The sequence below is a fragment of the Mesoplodon densirostris genome, chromosome 14 (genome assembly GCF_025265405.1).
Source record: "Mesoplodon densirostris isolate mMesDen1 chromosome 14, mMesDen1 primary haplotype, whole genome shotgun sequence".
NCBI classification, from domain to species: Eukaryota; Metazoa; Chordata; class Mammalia; order Artiodactyla; family Ziphiidae; genus Mesoplodon; species Mesoplodon densirostris.
In genome coordinates this window covers 59,270,268-59,291,296 of record NC_082674.1, presented here as the reverse complement: position 1 = coordinate 59,291,296, position 21,029 = coordinate 59,270,268, and the positions used below count along the sequence as shown (strand labels likewise).

General features: G+C 43.4%; 1 protein-coding gene across 13 annotated transcripts in view; it reads left to right on the top strand.

The window, feature by feature from the left end:
- AAK1 (AP2 associated kinase 1) overlaps positions 1-21,029 on the top strand; it is a 179,450-nt gene that overhangs the window by 109,715 nt on the left and 48,706 nt on the right. For 12 of the 13 annotated variants that reach the window (XM_060117899.1, XM_060117892.1, XM_060117898.1 and 9 more), the window contains exons 9-15: positions 1,879-1,982; positions 4,286-4,365; positions 8,268-8,422; positions 9,390-9,712; positions 13,899-14,150; positions 18,904-19,136; positions 20,356-20,513. In XM_060117899.1, coding sequence (XP_059973882.1) covers positions 1,879-1,982; positions 4,286-4,365; positions 8,268-8,422; positions 9,390-9,712; positions 13,899-14,150; positions 18,904-19,136; positions 20,356-20,513 — 1,305 coding nt within the window. The remainder of the gene's footprint in view (positions 1-1,878; positions 1,983-4,285; positions 4,366-8,267; positions 8,423-9,389; positions 9,713-13,898; positions 14,151-18,903; positions 19,137-20,355; positions 20,514-21,029) is intronic. The other variant, XM_060117890.1, reaches the window with a different exon arrangement.

The following is a 21,029-nucleotide window of genomic DNA, read 5'->3' as shown; positions in this document are numbered from 1 at the left end:
CCGGTCCCTGGTGCCAAAAGACCACTGCTATATAGTAAATATAATTATCCCTATTATACACATGAGGAAACGGAGCCTCAAAAAGTATAGGTAACGTACCCAAGTTAACATAGTAGCAGCTTTTAAGTGACTACCCATTCCATTATACTAGTTTACACGAGTTTTATCAATCCGCCTCTTCCGTTTATTAATACAAAAGCGGGAGCAGTATTTAAAGGAATGGAATATCGTGTTTAATGGCTGTTGGATGTTTTCAGAGGTAAAGCATTATATTGATATCTGTACTAAAATTGCAGCTATGTAAATGAGATTGCAAGGAAATATGGGGAAGTCGCCAAATTTATTGCTAGAATGGTAGGAATTTTTGGTAAAAAAAATTTTTTTTTTTACTTTTGTGCAGCAAATTCATATTACGAAAAACAGCTCTTTATGAATGTCTGTAACATGGCATCTTTCCTAAAATCTGATCTGTTTCACTTCACAAACTGTTGGAAGAGTCCACTGTCACCCTAACTCACAGGTCTGAAAATGCATTTCTTGTTATCCCCCCGCACGCATACACACATCCCCCTTTCACTCCCAGTACAAGGTTCCCCTCTCCTCTTTTCAGTTTCTATCAGTGGTGTCGCCATTCAAGCCCAGATGACTGAAATTTAAAGTTTTCTTTGGATCTGGCTAGCAAGACAGAATAGAGTCAGTCATTTCCTAAGCAGCATTAATGCTTTCTCTGAAGTTTCTCCCGTTTTCTTGACGTTCTCTCTGTTCTCATCACTGTCACCATAATATAGACCGACCCTGTCGGCTCATGCCTGTACTGGTGGACTGGCCTCCGTCTGTCCAACACACCCTCACTGTGAGATTAATCTTATAAAATACCACCCTATCATGTCCCTATTCAGTAAACCTCATGGCTTGCCAATGGTCCCATATATTCTGGTTTCATCCTCCCCACCTTATTTCCCTTTATTCTCTGACAAGGAGACCTCTGCCCTGTCCTCTTGGTTCCTCTTTTCCTTGCAACAAAGCGTTCTGTTGCCTTTCTCCAAGTCCGTCTTTGCTCAGACTGTTTTCTTACCTGGAATGTCTTTTTCTCTGCTTTTGCCCTGACTGACTAAATTTTTTCCTGCCTTCAAGGACCATCTCTGCTCCTGCCTCTTCTGCAAAGGCCTTCATAAGGCTGCAGCCTCATCCGTCTTTTCTCAACTTAGGGTCCGAACCATTCATTTGATTACTTAAGCAATAAATTGCCTTACCTTGCTGTTTACATGTATATGTGTATGTGTTTGTGTGTCTTCTCAAAGATGTTTTCCCCTGGGGATTTTTCCAGCTTCAGAAGGAGCAGAAGCTTAAAGGATCTGGAAACAGACACGTGATCTATAGATCACAGTAAAAGCAGAGATGTATTTGTTATCTTGTCATTTCTTTTAGATTGGAAACCAGCTCGTACCTCCAACAAAAGAATAATAAGTAAATTCATGAAATTTGAGTTTTGGTTATAATTATCAAGAAAAATCATTTGTCTAGCTGATAGTATGAAAGAAGGAGGCCAGAACTTCCTAGGTACCAGCAGATGAATGTGTTAAGTTCCACATTGAGAACTTGAGTCCCTGTTGTGCAGGGCATAGAATGTGAATGAACTTAAAAGTATCTTTGTTACAATTCAAAAACTTTGTTATTTTCTTGCAGATGTTTAAAATTTTAGGAAAGTTAGAGCTTCCCTTTCTGAGAGGGGAAGAAAAGGTCTCATCATACTGTCTGAGTTTTATGAGAAATAAAAATTATAAAAAGACAGAATTTTGGTAATAGAGAAATTATGCTTCTTAGCTAATGTAATAACTCTTTGGGTATTATTAAATAATTCATATATGTTTATCTTAGGGTATATGTTGGAACCAGACCCTGACAAAAGGCCAGATATTTACCAGGTCTCCTACTTCTCATTTAAACTACTCAAGAAAGAATGCCCAATTCCAAATGTACAGGTATGTGAAAGGTGCTTTTTAGGGGAAGTAAACATGATTGAATTGTCATTTAGTGTTCCTGGGGTATTAATCAGCTGTTTAAATGAATAAGGCGTCCCTTGCTTTATCTAGTAGGGGGCATTCATACAAAGCTAACTATGAAGGAGTTGCTATAAAGGGAATGCAATTTTCCCATATAATTTAATTATAAAACTGAGGCAATTTTATACACACACACACACACACACGCAAACACCCTGGGGATTGAGTTGAACACTTTGGGTAAAGATTGACCAACTTTACCTTGTCAGCTGTCCCAGTTCCCTGAGAGCCAACGTGCCTGTTGTATTTACTGAGAGGAGGTTGGGCCGCTTCCCTAAGGCAAGGCCCTGGACTTGCCCCTGTGCCTAGTGGCACATAAGCCCCTTGTCCCTTTCCTCCTTTGCTGTAGCAGACCTTTCTTGATTTCCCTTCTGTTGCTGGCCAGTCTGGAACTCACACTCCTTTTCTTCTACCCTCTCCACATATGTCAGGCCATCAGAATGTCTTCTACATGTAGTCACCCTATACTCTACAGACAGTTTTCAGAGTACGGTGCTTGCAAACACCCTTCTTGTAGTCTTGGCATATTTTTCATGTCATAGTATGATTCAACTTTCTTGAATATTTTACTAATGGATGCTGTAGTAAAAAATGTCTAATCACAAATTGTTTTATAGTTTCTCCAGTAATGAACTTCTGATGTCACTACTGGAGCTTGAGGGTGCTGATAAGTAACACTTCTCTTTCACTCCCACATTTGGAATCAGATGTGGGAATCGTTCAGATGGAGCTCGGCGTGTTGGCTTTATTACTGATAAGACTGAGTCAGGGAATGTGGCTTGACCAGTCAGGCTCCCTAACGTTAGCGCCACATGAGTGAGCCGAGAACGCCTGGTTCCTGAGGGACAGGCTTGTCCATGGGTGGGGGGGCGGCGAGGGCAAGCCAGACCAGCTCACTTTTCTCTCCCAGTCTTATCAGTCAAGTAAGTTCCCCCTTTCCCTTGGGAGAGGAATGCTTGGAGGGTGGGAGAGAAGCTAGGAGAAATTTTCTAGCCCAAATCCCCTCCCCACACACACCTGAAAACATGAAGGAAATGGAGGTGCCTCCTAAAAGCCACTTTCATTATTAGTGTTCCATGGTTTGGGTTTCCCAGATTAAAACGAAGGATACTGTGCAGTAACCTAACACAACGTGATCCCTTTTGCTGTCCCACTTTCCCATTCATGAAGTTAAATAACGTGAAATAGGATTGGAAGCATTCAGGTTGGTAACTCGTTTTTTAAAAAGTAAGCTTCACCAGTCTCAAGCCGTTTGGCACTTGCTCAGTGGTGGTCAGCCGTGGTCTCGTGGCTCCCTAACCACAGGAGGCGCTGTTAGACGGATGGTGCAGAATCCAAGCCCGAGGAGCTCCGCCTGCCTTGTGGGTTGAGCAGTGCCTCACATGCTGGGAAGAGGGGCTGGCTCAGCAACCACACACACCGCGGCTGTGGGTTTCTCCCAGCGTTCTCACAGAAGGCTAGATGCACCCTGGCTTGGCCCACTAGTCAGCACCAACTTCTCTAAGATCTAGCTGAGAGCTTAAGTATAGCTTACAGACCTCTTTTCGTTCCTTTCATAACATCACTTCTAAGCTGTGCTATAGGAGGGGGAGGGAGCTGAGATCAAGCCCCAGTGCTCTTGCCTGGCCCAGAAGGTTGAGAATGACGGGGGTGGAGTGTGCTGTACTCAGGCTGCTCTGTCCCCTTCTCAGATCCTTTGCCTCCCTGACTGGGGCTGAGTCCAGTGGGATATACTTAGGTTAACTTCTTCCCTTCCCAGACCAGAGATCAGGGTCTGGAAGCCACTCCGGAAGACCCTAATGTGTATTTCCATTGGCCCAATCATGCTGGTTATTCTTTCTCAAAGAAATCTGTGGGGTGAGTTTTGGGAAGTGGGCGAAATGGGAGAAGGGAGTCAAAAGGTACAAACCTCTAGGTATAAAATAAATAAGTCATGGGGACGTAATGTACAGCATGGTGACTATACTTAGTAATACTGTATTGCATATTTGAAGGTTGCTGAGAGAGTAGATCTTAAAAGTTCTCATCACAAGAAAAAGAATTCTGTAACTGCGTATGGTGATAGATGTTAACTAGACTGATTGTGGTGATCATTTTGCAGTATTTACAAATATCAAATCAATTGTATTGTACACCTGAAACTAATATAATGTATGTCAGTTACATCGCAATTATTTAAAAAATCTCTGGTGTCCTATTAAACTTTTCTTTCAATTCTATAGAACTCTCCCATTCCTGCAAAGCTCCCTGAACCAGTGAAAGCCAGCGAGGCGGCTGCAAAAAAGACCCAGCCAAAGGCCAGGTAAGACATGCCTTAGTGAGCACATGTCCTACTCCAGTTGCTGTAGTAGCAGGAGAGGGCGCCTTATGGTTCTTGATTCTTAACGCTGCCGTGGCCAGAGGCTGCACAGAACAGGAAAGGAAGCTGTGTCTCCCCCAGGCAGAAAGTGTTCTTTGGGAGTGCAAGTTGGAATATAGTAAGATACAGAGATCTACATCTGAAAGAGAATCAAGAACCCCACAGCTACTCCCTTTGCTTGGGGATAGGTGCAGGGCGTTCAGAGGTGCGGTGACAGCAGACCTTAAGTATTGCTAGTACAGTATTGCTAAACGTGTGTCCTGGCCTTTGCATAGCCTAGTCCACCACATTAATCTCCAGGAAATCGTACTTGCTGTGGCTCCAGCCACATTAGGAAAGTACAGGTCAAAGCACTGAGTCCATGAACAGCAAAAGAGCCTCTGGATCTTAGGTAATCACATTCTAAATAACGGAGGTTCTTCCAAGTAGCAGGTCAAGAGAGGAGTCAAGAAGCTAGGGTTTTATTTGGGGAAATAGCCCCTGTGCGAGAAAATAGAGTGGGTGCCGAGGAAGCTGGGAGAGCCATCAGAAAGCGCGGAAGTCTGACCCAGAGCAGGGAGGAGAAGGTTGGCTCCAAGTGACCTGGACTGCCTGCCACACAAGGTAAGGAAGGTGCATTGTCCAGGAGTCCTGTCTTTTAGGAACGGGCCTGCCTTAGTATCCTTGTGGCTGGGACATTATGGCTGAGAGCAGCCTCTGGGAAGCGTGGCCTCGGGGCACACAGGGCAGTGGATTTCAGGAGCACAATAGCTGGGCCACTTGGTCTTTTACACCCTGGTAGTCGAAGGTCTGCAAGGCACATCCTCATGGCTGCCATGCCTTCCAAATGGCAAATTCTCAGGGTAGTCCCAGAGTTGTTTATACCCTCCTTTTCTACCACACTCCCATGGCAAGGAAGCCTTAGTGCAAACTGTTATCAACAAAGCACCCTAGCTGGGAATATATGAATTTTAATAAAAGAGTAAAATAACTTCTGCTTTAGAAAATTCTTGAATATTTATAGAATTCCTGTTGTGTGTCTATTCCAGATGTGGCTCTAAAGTAATAAGACTTTGGTTTTTAACAAACTTAGCAAACTACGTCCATGATGTTACTTTGCAGTCTGTTTATATGTTAGTAAGTCTGCGATGCTCACCTCTAGGAATTGCTTTTGGGGCTGATTTTATTAGCTTCATCTTTTGGGCTTATGGCCATCTTGTACTAGGCCCAGACTTGGTATGTATAGAGGCTAAGCAAAGATCCATTCCCACAAAGCATACACATTTATAAAAATTATAATACCTGCTGACGTTTGAGTGGTACTGTGTTGTGTAAAAAGGAGAAAATAATACCTACATCATGAGGCAGATGTGAACATCCAACACTCCCGTGACTGTGTTACTTATATAAACTCTGTGGTGCCCAAACTGTTAGTTTGTGTGGACCTCAGTAATGCTGCAAGAATATACAGACCTTACAGCCAAGAGATTTGGATCTAAGCTGTCCTATATATAATTTGCAGTGATTTCATTTGCGTGATCACATTTGCTCCCCAGTCCTGAGAGGTGGGTTTTTCTTTCAGATTCCTTTTTTTTTTTGGCCCCGTCAAGCATCTCGTGGGATCTTAGTTCCCCGACCAGGGATTGAACCCTCGCCCTCTGTGAAAGTGCAGAGTCCTAACCACTGGATCACCAGGGAATTGTCCTCAAACTCTATTTTTAAAGTAGCCACTATTCATTGAGGCGTCACATATATCAGATACCATACTAGGTACTTTACATAAATAAGGTGACCGTTTTCCCCCCCTTAAAACAAATCTGTGAGGTTGTTGCTGTTCTCACTTCACAGATGAGGAAACAGAGACTCAGAATTGTAAGTCAGCTGCTCAGGGTAGTTAGTCAGTATGTGATTAGCAGAAGAACCAGAGCTCCAGCATCCTCACTCTTCCTCCTCTGCACGTTAAGTGGTTTGCCCAGGATCACACAGATAGGGCAACTTAGAGCCAGATCTCCTGGCTTCGAGGTCTGTATTTTCTTACAGTATACTGAGGTCCATACAAACTAACATTCTGAGCACGCTTCAGTTTATAAAATGGTTTTACAGTTATTGATACATTTGATGTTCACATCTGCCTCATAAAATAGGTATTATTGTCTCCATTTTATACATAAGGGACCCAGGCTAAAAGAGGTTCAGTGGCATGCCTATTATCACAGTTAGTTAGTGGGGAGCTAGAGTTCAAGTACAGTTTTCTTTGACTCCAAATCCCACTGATTCTAAAAACGTTACCCTTAGGAGACCAGTGTGGAGGTTCTTGGCATTTGGTTTTCTACAGAAGTCTGTTTACCTCCCTCACCCTTGGCTTGATCTTTCTGACCCCTTTCTCCTCTTTCCCAGCATCTGTCCTGTTTTCCTTCCCACCTCCCCCAGGTCACAGCCTCTCCAATGTCATAGCTTTTATATTACCAGTTTTCCACCCAGCATGAGAGCAGGATGCCAGTGAAAAGCCTCAGGGTCCAGAATGGGCTTGCCTTGGAGACATGTCATGAGGAAGGACATGGGGCCAGCTGTTCTGCTTCCTATTTTGCATTTTCTGGAGGCTGTGCCAGATATATTTTGGAAATATTCAAGAAGCTTGTTTATTTTGGCCTTCACCTCAGCTATTACTCCCTAAAGTGCATTTTCAAAGGATAGCCACTCTGATCTAAGTTAGACAGTAGCCAGCTGCCTGCATTGCTCTAAATCAAGGGAAGCTGCCACCTGAGCTGTAGTAACACCATCACAGGGAGCAAGCAGACTACACTCTGTACTCATTTAGATTAGATGTGGCTATGAGTTCTAGAAAGTGCAAATGACAGTGGCTTATATAAGATCGATTTTTTTTCTCTCTCAAGTAAACAACCTCTGGAGGCAAGTAATCCAGGGCTCATATGGAGGTCTGTTCCACAAAGCCCTCAGGTACCCAGGCTGCTTTAAGCTCATCACTCCACCATCCCTGTGGTTGTGGCCATGCCCTCATAGACCGATATGGCAGCATCCCTCTTCCAAGCAGCAGGATCAGGAATTGCCAAAGAAGAAGAGAGACGTAGAGCATGCACAGAGTTTCTTAACATTTCTAGAAACTGCTACATAACAACCTGTTTATATCCCACGTAGGCCAGAACTTAGACACATGGCCATACCTGATTACAAGTGAGACTGGGCAATGTGATTTTTACTCTGGGTGACCCTATGTCCAGCTAAAAATTGTTATTACCGTGGAAAAAAGCAAATATGTGTATTGGAGGATATAGAGTTCCTGTCACACTCCCCAAATCCTTTATCTTGAGTTATTTACTTCTTCCTTCTAGTTGCGTTATTGGATTAACTCATTTGATGCTTCTTATTAGAGAGACACCATTTTGACAGCTAGTTCGAATCAAGTTTGAGTCCCTCTACATCTGAAAACCACCTGCTTTAAACCCCTCTTTGCATTATCATCAAAGTATATTCTAGGAAATCCTAAGAAGTATTAGGCAAAATGGTCCCAAGATCAAAAAAGTTTGAGAAACGTTGCATTCTGTATAATGCTCTCTTTGAGGTATTCCTTGCAAGTTCACACGTGAAAAGTTTTTCTAGAAAGGAATCTGCTATTTTGATATTTTGATCAGTGTGTTAAAACTTATTTGCCCACCTTTTTTTTTCCATAACATCTAGTAACACGTAACATCCTGTGGAATACCCTTTGGGAAATGTTGACTAAGTGGATGTGGAAGGTTTGGATGAATGTGGAGGTGAAAGCTTATACATCAGGGACTCTGTCTACCCCCTCTTCATTTTCTCACCCTTTAACAGGCAACTTTTTTTTCCCCCTTTTCTTTTTCTAGACTGACAGATCCCATTCCCACCACAGAGACTTCAATTGCACCCCGCCAGAGGCCTAAAGCTGGGCAGACTCAGCCCAACCCAGGAATCCTTCCCATCCAGCCAGCCCTGACACCTCGAAAGAGGGCCACAGTTCAGCCCCCACCTCAGGCCACAGGTCAGTAACTAGGTTGGTTTGAAACTTGGTACACCTCTTTGTCATCCCAGACCGTAGAGAAGTCTTGGAAAGCCTGGTTTTTCCTGGAATGGAATCTAGAGACATGTAAAGAGTAATGGTTTTCCTTGAGGAACTAGAGATGAGCTGCCGTTGAAGTTGTACGGTAATGGCTGGCCAAAAGGAAGGCCTCTCATTGGATTCTCCAGTGGATCTCCAAGGCCACTGAAGCCTGTTGTCTCTAATTTTTCTAGTCTTGGCCCTGATTTTATGGCATGGTCCATTCGTCCCCTGCCTCCCTCTCTATTTCATATACTTCTCTTTGCATTTAAAAAAAAACTTTTTGGACACAGAGGAATTATTTCTTTAACGCTCTGTCTCTTGAAGTATCTGTCACCCCTTCATGTTTTGTTTTTCCATTTCCAATGAGTGGACTGAGTTTCCTTTCGTAAAGAGGATTGATCCAAATTATCAAGTAGCTGAACATAGCCATCGCTTCCCCTACCAGGAAGCTGCTGTTGGTGAATTTGGTGGTCATTTACTTACAGTCAGGCATCCAGACTGGGGTTGTGTAACATACATGTAAACCATCAAAGAATGCTTTTGTCCTGCAGTGTGCCACAAATGCAAAGATCGTGTTTATGTACCGTAGCATCAAAGTCCAGTTGAATATGTAGATCCTCAGGTGCGACTAAAGGAGTCATTGACTAAATGGGACGGTGAACAAGGGAGGACTTTTTGAGGGAGACAAGCATTGAACACTGTTACTGGACCATGTTTGGAAAAATATGAAGCACGTAGTATGGCAAGAGGAAGGAAGGGCCTTCCAGGTGCAAGGACAGTGAGAAGCCCATGCATCTTGGGATTATCTGTCCACTGATCACCCCCTCTTTATTGCTTTGGCAAGAAAGAAAGCCACGTTTGTTTGGAAGGGTTTTGAGCCCTTATATGGAGTTTATTCTCCTTGCAGGATCCAGCAATCAGCCTGGCCTTTTAGCCAGCGTTCCTCAACCAAAACCCCAGCCTCCACCCAGCCAACCCCTACCGCAGTCTCAGCCCAAGCAGCCCCAGGCTCCGCCCACCCCACAGCAGCCGCCTTCCACACAGGCCCAGGGTCTGCCCACCCAGGCCCAGGCCACACCCCAGCACCAGCAGCAGCTCTTCCTCCAGCAGCAGCAGCAGCAGCAGCAGCAGCAGCAGCAGCAACAGCAGCAGCAGGCGGTACCGCCTCCGGCACAGCAGTCAGCGGGCACATTCTACCAGCCACAGCAGCAGCAGGCCCAGGCTCAGCAGGTAAGGTGGTGCATCTGACCCTCTCTTGGCATATGTGAGTCATCCCTGTGAAAAGGTCCACTACGTGCAGGTGTCTTCCTTGGGAAGCCCTAGGAAGACAGAGAGCCATGACCCGGCACAGCGTTGTACTCACAGATGGCAGACACTAAACCTGACACAGTGGAGCCCTCACTGCATCACTCGCAGCCCTCCCCTGCTTCTTCTCAGGCCATGGGGAATTCTGCACCTCACCAGGGAACCTCAGCAAGGAAGCTGGTTTTTAAGGACTCTTTTTAATTTTTAATTTATTTATTTATAACATCTTTATCGGAGTCTATTTGCTTTACAGTGGTGTGTTTCTGCTGTATAACAAAGTGAATCAGTTATACATATACATATGTCCCCATATCTCCTCCCTCTTGCATCTCCCTCCCTCCCACCCTCCCTATCCCACCCATCTAGGTGCTCACAAACCACTGAGCTGATCTCCCCGTGCTATGCGGCTGCTTCCCACTAGCTATCTGTCTTACATTTGGTAGTGTATATATGTCCATGCCACTCTCTCACTTTGTCCCAGCTTACCCTTTCCCCTCCCCATATCCTCAAGTCCATTCTCTAGTAGGTCTGTGTCTTTATTCCCGTCTTACCCCTAGGTTCTTCATGACATTTTTTTTTTCTCTTAGATTCCATATATATGTGTTAGCATACGGTATTTGTTTTTCTCTTTCTGACTTACTTCACTCTGTATGACAGACTCTAGGTCCATCCACCTCACTACAAATATCTCAATTTTGTTTCTTTTTATGGCTGAGTAATATTCCATTGTATATATGTGCCACATCTTCTTTATCCATTCATCCGGTGATGGGCACTTAGGTTGCTTCCATGTCCTGGCTATTGTAAATAGAGCTGCAATGAATATTTTGGTACATGACTCTTTTTTGTTTTTTGTTTTCTGACATGACACCATCATCAAATTGAAGCAGAAAAACAATTATTTCTTATTATCATCAAATATCCAGTAGTGTTTAACTCTTTCTGGTGTGTCATAATTTAAATTGCTTTGTATATTTTTTCACATTTTTTTGATCTGAATATATTCATTTTATAATGATCATTATATCTTTTAAGTCCCCCTTTTATCCATAGGTGCCTTCCTCCTCTTTTTTTCCCCTTTGCCACATTTTTTTTTTTTTTTTTTTTTTTAAAGAAACTGGGTCGTTTGTCCTGTAGAATTTCCCACGTTCTGGATTTGGTTGATTGCATCCCTGTGGTGGTGTTTAATATGTTCCACCACCCCCTGTGTAACCGGGTAGTTTCTTGAGGCCTCTCAATATTTGATTCAGGTTGATAGTCCTTTGTTCTTCCAGTTGCATCACATCAGGAGACATACAGTAGTCTCAACATCACAAGACATACAGTAGTCTCACCTTATCTGCGGGGGATACGTTCCAAGACCCCCAGTGGATGTCTGAAACCACAGCTAGTACCGGACCCTATATATACCATGTTTTTTCCTGTACATACATACCTATGGTAAAGTTTAATTTATAAATTAGGCACAGTAAGAGAGTAACAAGAATAGCTAATAATAAAATACATCAATTATAGCAATATACTGTAATGAAACTTATGTGAATGTAGTGTCTCTCACAGAATATTCTTGTGGGGATGTGAGATGATAAAATGCCTACTTGATGAGATGAAGTAAGGTGAATGACGTGAGCATTGTGACATAGCGTTAGGCTACTATTGACCTTCTAACCATATGTCGGAAGGAGGATCATCTGCTTCTTGGGATCCAGAATCATGGAGCCATGACAGTGTCAATGGTTGCATGTCAGGAGCCGATGACGTCAATGGTTGGGGATCCCAGCCAGGACGAAATGGGACGGTGCAAGGTTTCATCACGCTGCTCAGAACAACATGCAATTTAAAACTCATGAATTGTTTATTTCTGGACTTTTCCATTTAATATTTTCATATCACTGTTCACCACGGGTAACTGAAACTGCAGAAAGCGAAACTGTGGATAAAGTCTGGTTGTCCTCTCTTTTATTAATATCAAGATCAATCTGTGGGTTTGGCGTTGTCTGTCTGATCCAGTCACTTAATATTCCCCTTCAGTTTGTTTCCTAAGTCCATTAATTCATTAGGGGTGGCAAAGCGGTGATATTCTAGCATTCCATCTTCATTTAGGGGCTGGATTTTTCTGTAAAGAACTTGGGGTCGAACTCGCGCCCCCTGCATTGGAAGTGCGGAGTCTTAACCACTAGACCACCAGGGAAGTCCCCTTTAAAGAACTTTTTCAGCAAGTATTTGATTACCCTGAGGTACTGTTTGTACAGAAAAGGCAGAAATAATGCATGACTCTTTCCCTGTGTTTACCAGTTTTCAGAATAATGAGTTTGTTCATAGTACCATCCAGAAGTGAACAATGAAGATTTTGTTTTGTTCTTAGTATCATTATGAGTTCATGCATCTTAATATATTTGATATGGTTCCATACATTGCTGTTAAAAAATTTTGTCCCAGTTGTCTCAGTTTTGGCCAGTGGAAGTCTCTTCAGATTGGCTCCTGGGTCCTTTGGCTGTGACTTTAATGTGTCCTTGCTATTTGGTGTAACAAGCTGTTCCAGGATCATTCTGCCCTTGACCTGGAATCAGCCATTTCTCTAAGGAGCTGTTTCCCTTTAATGGAAATGGTATTTAGAGACCTCAGTCTTGCTACTAGGGATACCCATTTGCTAATGGGTTGGTTATTATTTTTAGACCTTTTCAGTGAATAGTTAGGACATATATATATATATATTTTAATAGAATACACACCATGAATTCAAATTTATATTTCTAAAGCAGATTTGTAATTACAGGATTTTTGTTTAACTTCTTGGATTTTATATTTGTATCTTTCTCATCTGGAAATCTTGATTCCTAACAACATTAACATAATTCTTAATTGATTTATAGTTTCAAGATAACAATACCAATATGATTACTGAAAACAGTTTAAGATTTCTTTGCCATTCTTACACCTAGAATGTTTAGCACATTATTTTCTAGGAGTTTGGCTATTAATCTGATACACAGGTTTATTTGCTTTGTTTTGCTGTTTAGTTATTGCTTTTTAAATTTCGGTTTAATTTTGTTTTGTGAAAATGTAAGACATTTACATAATTTCAAAGTTAAATCTGCAAAATTCTATTCCCTCCATCCCATATATAGGGGTATCCTTCATTCCTATTTATAACTTGAGAGTGTTCCCTTTAAAGGATATATAACATAGTTTTTTCCAATCAGTCCCCTGTTGACAGACATTTGGTTGCTTCTAGCATTTTGCTATTATAAATAGGCAGCTATTTATTGATATCTGCTTTTTTTGCTAACCCTTTAACTTTGCCCCAGTAGGCAAACAATATCCTCCCAGTTAACTTCATAACTAAGTAACAGTATTTGGGATTTCAAAGACAAGATCTTGACCTTTGTTCATCAGAAGGCCCTTTTTTCAGCTGTGTTTTTGTGCCTTACACAGAGTCCTTAGCAGTGAGGAGTAGAGAAGTATTCCTGTCTTCAGGAAGTTTATAAAAGAATATAACTTGAAACCATGCTACCAGTATAAGATAAAATATCATTAAGTAGTAGAGTATATTGAATATTTTGAATGTTTAAAGATGGGAGCTTAATAAAGAGAGCTATTGGGAAATGATTTTCAGAAAGGCTTGAGAGGACTTAATAACTGAGTTAACATTTAGGTTATTCTATTCAGTGTCATTGCTTCATCCTGTTCATGTAGGGAAGAATTTTAATCCTGGTTATTTCCAAATCCCTTTATGAGAGGGATAACTTCTGCGATTAGCACATCATTTATTAGCTTCTGTTACACTCCAGCATGTGGAGTCACAAGATGTACAGTCAGATGGATGCCCTCAGGCCAGGCACAGAAACCCCTCGGAAGCCAGTCTGCATGGCAGGAGGCAGATAGTGCAGTGGCTAGAGCCTGGCAGTGTAAGGTGCTGCTGTGTTTATGTAATAATGCCCTGAGGTTCCCCTCGTGAGTTTTCAGGCCAAGGTAAAAGACGCTTACCTGCCCTTGCCTTCGGCTTCAGCACCGGCCTTAGTTGTTACTGAGACATTCATCCTTTGTGGAATATGGTTCTGAGACAGGCTTTTATTCACCTCCTCATTCCTTGCCACTTTCTCCTGCTCAGTTTCAGGCAGTACACCCTGCAGCCCAGCAACCAGCGATCGCCCAGTTCCCCGTGGTAGCCCAAGGAAGCTCTCAACAGCAGCTGATACAGAGCTTCTACCAGCAGCAGCAGCTGGCCACAACCCTGCATCAACAACAACAGCTGCTGACTCAGCAGGCTGCCTTGCAGCAGAAGACCGCAGTGGTAGCCCTGCAGCAGGCCCAGGCACAGCCAGCCACAGCCCCCCAGCCAGCCCCTGCCCAGGAGCCAGCGGTGAGAATCAACCAGAAGAGGAGCCCACAGTGAGGGCTAGGGAAAGGGGGGAAAGAGGCAGCAGCAGCTGGTGGGGCACGGCTGCTCCCCGCCCTGGTGGTTAAGATATTTGCTCTTTTCCCGACATATCCAGGAAAGGGATGAGGTACACTATAGAAGCTTAAGCTTTTAGAACAATGATTCCAGGTTGCTGATGGACAAATGAACTTGTTTACAAGACACAAATAGACTCACAGCCATAGAAAACAAACTTACGGTTACCGAAGGGGAAGGGAGGGGGGAGGCATAAATTAGGAGTATGGGATTAATAGACGATGAGCGTTCGTATTTCTCACTCTAATATTAGGCTGGCAGAAAGAGCTGTTCGTTGTCTCTGTCAGTGCCAGTGTCAAGCAGTCAAAGCCCTAGGTAGGGTTAGAGCTAATCCCTTTCCCTTCTTCAGGGGGCAGTTTGACCACTGTGGCCTTCCCAGTCTCGGGAGGTTCATGTAGGCCTCCACCTGTACCCTGAGTCCTGACAGTCCTGTGTTTATTCTTTGTCTTGGATGATACTACTGCCCACCTTAAATAAGTCTACTATGCGGCACCCTTCCAGGGCCCGCTTGCTGAGACCATTTGCCGTGGCCTGATCCCCCTCTGGGCACCAGAGCATGTGACTGTTGTTTGAGCCATCTTGTTAGTTTAGAAATTCGGCATGTTCATTTCTAGATACTGGCTGAGTATAGAATCAAGACCTCTACGTGCTCTTCTGATTGACCTCTACAGGTACATCCTCAGGCACATCATACTTTGGCCTTTAATAAGGGCCTTTAATGAGTACTCACAGAGTGACAGTAATAGAAACTTTTATAATGATAGAAAAAGGCATTTTACATACCCGGCTGACACAGTATCACAGCTACTCTCTTATTCCCAGGGAAGCCCAACCACTAGAAGAACGAAGGAAAAGTAAGAAACTATCTTTCTGAGGGTTGATTTCTCATAGAGTTTTGTCACTCATCTTCAACCAGAAAACCTACATCCCTTCAAAAGGAAGCAGTGCCGTAAATAGATTGTCTTCTTTAAGTCTCAGCTAAATGTATGTTCAGTGTCTTTACACCTTCGTTTCTGAAACAGCTTGGTCTTCCTGCAGGCGTTTGGTAGACAGCTACTCTCTGTATTTTTAACAAGCGACGAAGTTCCTCTTGTTAATGGAAAAAGAGTTTTTAAAAAATTATTGTATCATGTAGCTAGTTGAAATCTTATTTTGTCCAGTCCTCATTTAATGGAATTAGAAACTGAGGCCCAGGCTAGAAAGGGATCACCCAAGACACACAGACTGATAGTACCAGAGCTGGGGCATGAACTGAAGAATCCTGATCTGTGTTCAAGGATAATAACAGTGCTCGTTCAGGGTGAGGACGCGATCATCTACCGCTGACTATACACTTCTTATGGGGTCCCCCTCTGCTGACCCTGGACAAAAGTATCCACTTCCTTGGGAATGAACTGTGATCCTTTTCCATGTTCCTTGAATGAAAAAATACTTTGAGCACTTTGTTCAGGGGTAGGTGGTTGAGGGCACAGAGAAGGAACGAGAACAGAATGTGCTTCAGCCAGGAGCCAGAGAACCTCCCAGCTTTGACCCTTCCCTTTCTCCTGTGACCCTTTGTAGGACTTTCCTAGAGAAGCAAGTAATTGAATGTAAAGTATACCCTGCAGCCATCTCACAGCAATAATCTGCAAAGGGAGGATGGCCATACCCCACAGATGTTTATTGCAGTCTTAATAATAGCCACAAGCATGGAAGCAACCTAACTCGTTCCAACAACTCACCTGTGCAGCCATTAAAAATCATGGTTAGGGCTTCCCTGGTGGCGCAGTGGTTGAGAGTCCGCCTGCCGATGCAGGGGACAAGGGTTCGTGCCCCTATCCCGGAGGATCCCACATGCCGCGGGGCGGCTGGGCCCGCGAGCCATGGCCGTGGAGCCTGTGTGTCCGGAGCCTGTGCTCCGCAATGGGAGAGGCCACAGCAGTGAGAGGCCCACGTACAGCAAAAAAAAAAAAAAAAAAAAAAAAAAAAATCATGGTTATAGGGACTTCCCTGGTGGGCCAGTGGTTAACAATCCGCCTTCCAATGCAGGGGATGCAGGTTCAATCCCTGGTTGGGGAACTAAGATCCCACATGCCGCGGGGCAACTAACCCTGCGTGCCACAACTACTGAGCCAGCATGCCACAGCTAGAGAGCCCGCAAGCTCTGGAGCCCACACATCATAACTAGAGAGGCTGTGTGCCGCAACTACTGAGCCCATGCACCCTGGAGCCCATGCGCCACAACTAGAGAGAAGCCTGTACACTACAACTAGAGAGAAACCTGCACGCTGCAACAAAGAGCCCGTGCACCACAACGAAAAATCCAGCATGCCACAACTAAGACCTGACACAGCCAAAAATAAATAAATAAATAAATATTAAAAGAAAACAAAAACAATCAACTATATTTCAATAAAAATAAATTAATTAATTAAAAAAATCATGGTCATGAAAGTCTGTACAATAGTATGGAAACTCTCATGAGGTAGTGTTAGAGGAGAGATGAGATTATGGGACGAGTATGTACTTGGAATAGACTTAAATATAAGATACCAGAAAGATAAGAACAGTTGTATTAGAGTAGTGGAATGGAAGTCCGGGTGGTTTTTCTCCCCTAGTCTGTATCCTTACATTTCTTGATGTTATTATACTCCTTTTATAGTTATATATTTTGTTTTTTAAAAAATCTTTGGCAAGATAGCATCTGAGTCTACCTTGCTTCTCCTCCCCCTGTGGTCTGTTTCTCCCTCCTCCCCCTTCCCAATCCCATTTTTGGATGAGGAGGCATCATGGTGCAGAAAAGGGTCCTGGGCGATAGTCAAGAGACATGGATTCTGCCCTCAACTGACCCTGTGACCTTGAGCGAGCACTTAGCCTTAGGGGACCTTGGTCTGGTCTCTTCTAAAACGAGGGAGTTGGAATCCATGTTCTCTAAGGTCTTTTTTGACTCTTCATTCTGAGTTTCTGATTGGAAATAAAACTGCTTGACAGGGTTGTTGTGGGGAGTGGCTGAATGGGTGGCAGCCAGTTTGAATTGGTAGCTGTGATAAAACAAGGTGTCCTCATGATGGAAGCATCTGTTCTTCGGTGTGCTGCATACAGAGAATAGGCAGAAGGGAAAATGTTCTCCAGGTAGTCTGGACTCTTCACACTGAAGGGCCTCAACAGTTAAGTACCCTTTTCAGTGTAGTGAGTGTCTTAAACTGCAAGAAATAAGCAAATCTAGTTCTGTCCTTAAAGCCCTTCTCGCCCCTATGGGTACTGGCTTTAGGCTGGCTGTTGCAGATGCACTTCTGGACCCCTGAGGAAGTTGTGGAGTTGGAACTCTGGTCTTCTTCACAGAGCACTTTGCTTCTCACTCAGAGATGCAGTCAGCTGCTTTACCCTTTGACTTTAATTTGATCGGAGTTAGAACCTTATATTGTATCATTCATTCGATTGGTCAGTGGTTGTGTACTCTCACATGTACGTAGCCTGCCTCGATAAAATTAAAGTCTGAGTCAATATAGGTACAGAAACTTCCAGGCTGTCAGCATCCTGACCCAAGTAGCTGGACACTCTAGTTTCCTGAATCTCTCCAGGGCCTACCTTTGAAGACACAGAATTTGAGAACCAATTTGCAGCATGGAGAGGCAGCTCCAATCTGAGATGAAGGACTGGAGGGAAGGGATAGTTCAATACCTGAGGCATTTAATATTCTAAGTTCCTTTATTTCTGGATTGACAGTTAAGAAAAGGGTTAGGTGGCCTTCTTAATATTAATTTTTGTTCGTTTTCTTGACATAGAACTTTGTAGATCAAGACTTACGCTTAAAGACTCACTATGTGGCCACAAGGATGTTCCCACCAGTTTGTTTTTCTGTGGTGACAGTGTGTCCTGCCTTCCTTCTGCAGAAGACCTATATGTCAAGAGGCCTTGTATTATTAGATCAATCATCATCAAGGGCTTTTACATTTTTTTCTTCTTTCTTACTGTATTCTCTACATGGTTCTTGAGTGCCATTTCCAAAATGAAGATGGGAACAGGATAATCCCACTGCTCCAGTGCTGTACATTTTCTCAGGGGTTGCCACAGAAACAGAATCCTGTAAGACCCATCCTATCAGTGAAATAGAGTGTTAACAACAAAAGCAAAAAAGTGCTGCCATTTATCAATCACAGTGAAATTCTGTCTCATTTAACTGGTAGTCTGAGCTCTGTCAGAAAGGGATCTCTTAGGAGAAATCATTTAGCTCAAATGTGTTTTAGCTAGAGGTGTGCCTTCATTGGCTTGTGACTGTGCCAGTAGAATGCTTAAAGGCTGCCCTTTGGAGGCATTCTGAATGAGTTCCTAAAGCAGAAAGTGGTCCTTTAGGAAACTTTCTAGGTCTTTAAAGCTAGGAATAGCTTCTGCAGTCTTTGATCTGGGTTGAGTTACATATGGTTACCCTGTATATTATTGCCAATGAAGATTAAAATTTATATATAAGCACCAGGTACGTACCATGCTGGTATCAGTCTCAAGGCTGCAGCTCAGATCGTCAAAGCCTAGTTTTTTTCTTTCTGGGTGTTCTTGATAAACTGAGCCATTTGAGCCATATGTTAGCTCTCACATGGCATTTTTTGTTATGCTTGTCTGCTTATTTGTTTTTCCTTTCCCTTTTTTTTTTTTTTTTTTTTAACGCTTTCGTCTCTCTTCCTAGCAGATTCAAGCCCCCATAAGACAACAGCCAAAGGTTCAGACAACCCCACCTCCTACCATCCAGGGGCAGAAACTCGGATCTCTCACTCCTCCATCGTCCCCCAAGGCCCAGCGTGCTGGGCACAGGCGGATTCTCAGCGACGTGACCCACAGCGCAGTCTTTGGGGTCCCTGCCAGCAAATCAACCCAGCTGCTCCAAGCAGCTGCAGCTGAGGCCAGTCTCAATAAGTCCAAGTATGTACTGCTTTTGTGGGCAAGGGCTGCCGGGAAACATTGCTGTGTGATTTTTGCATATGTGTGTAGTTGTGTGTAGATGTATATGTAGGGGTGAGTTTCTGTGTTTAATGAGAAACTGAATTTTCCCGTAGTGAATAGATCAGACTGATCTTAAGAAATAATTTCCTACTTGCCTCACAGTTTCCAATCTGTCTTCCATCCCATACTGTATCATGTGTTTTCTAAATTCTTGATGTGATCAAACCTCTCCATGCTGATAACATTTCATTGGCTCCCCATTGCCTGTGGAATAATATCTGAACTGACTGGTTAACAGACCAAGGACTATTATATCACATTGGTGGAACTGCCACTCTCCTCCTGGTCCACTTAGGAAATGCTTATTTATTCATCAAGATCCATGTTGGAGGTTATATTTTCTTCGACCCTTCCTCTGGTATCATATATAATTTTGTCTGAACCCTTTTTTGAGCATGTGTCACACTGTATTATCATTATTTATTTGTATGTTTAGCTGACCTAGCCTGCAAGTTCATCCACAGCAAGCACCGTGGCTTAATCAACCTTTGTAAATCCGGTGACAGGCTCTGTGCCTGACATCAAGTAGACTGCAGTGAGTGAGTGTTGCGTAAATGCAGTGCCAGGCTCTCAGCTTTCTTGGAACCATATACGAAAGTTAAAAATCTTTAAGTCATTAGCTAAATGCAAAGGGCATCAGGAGAGACTTTAGAAGAAAATTAGGTAATGATACCCAGGAGCTCAAGATGGTGGTAAATGTCTTTATTGCTCTTTAACTGTGATGGCGTCCACTGATGCTGGATCCTGACAGATGCGAGGCAGCCGGAATAGGCGTCAGCCCCTCTGGAGCTGTTGTGAATGTTACAGTGGTCACCACAGGATGCACGAGCCTAAGAACAGGTGGTTTGGGGATCCTGAATTGAAAGAACTTGCAGATGAGACCAAAAATCTAAGCAAGAGGTCAAAGATGTAGTGGGAGACAGTGAATCACAAAAGAAAGGGAGATGTTTGTTTCACACAGTGGAAAGGGCATCTGTGGAAACTGTTCCATTGCTACGGGAAGCCCTTTTAGAAACATACTGTGGAAAATAATGGTTTGACTTATGAAATAATTTGCTCTTGAAACAAAGAGAAAATAGGTTGACCCTTTTCAACCTTTATATGTCTTTTTATTTCGTGGGGGTGGGAACCTACCTAGGTCTGCAACCACCACTCCTTCAGGCTCCCCTCGGGCCTCCCAGCAAAACGTTTATAATCCTTCAGAAGGTTCTACATGGAATCCCTTTGACGACGACAATTTCTCCAAACTCACAGCTGAAGAACTGCTGAACAAGGACTTTGCCAAGCTGGGGGAAGGTGAGTAATTGGTGTCTTTTTGTGATTAACTCTAGAGGGGGGGTACGCGTGTGAAAATGTAGGCTTGGGTCTTTCTTTCCTTCAAAGACTTGATTTTGAAGTATATGCACAAATCAGCTTGTATTTTTACTAGGGCACCGAAGTCTCTTCATCCTCAGGAAATCCTGGTCTGTTGTGGGTGGCAGCAAGGAGAGTGGGAAACTTTTAGGAAAGATTTGGTAGCACAGATCAGGATGATAGTTTCAAGCATGTTCACTCCTTGGAGGAATGTGATGGTACCTTGTCCTAAGTGGGTTTATTATCCCAGAAAGTCGTAGCTGCTTACCCATGAGAGTGTGCCCTCATGTAGACACTGAATCTTCATGATCAGAATTCTCTATTACTGTTGACTGACCCTGGAGCGGAGATCAAATGAACAGCAGGTACCATTTCTACCCTCAAATCCACAGTCTAATTTGGAAGTCAGGATACCCACTCACAGACGCACATACACTTTGGAAAACAACAGCACACACC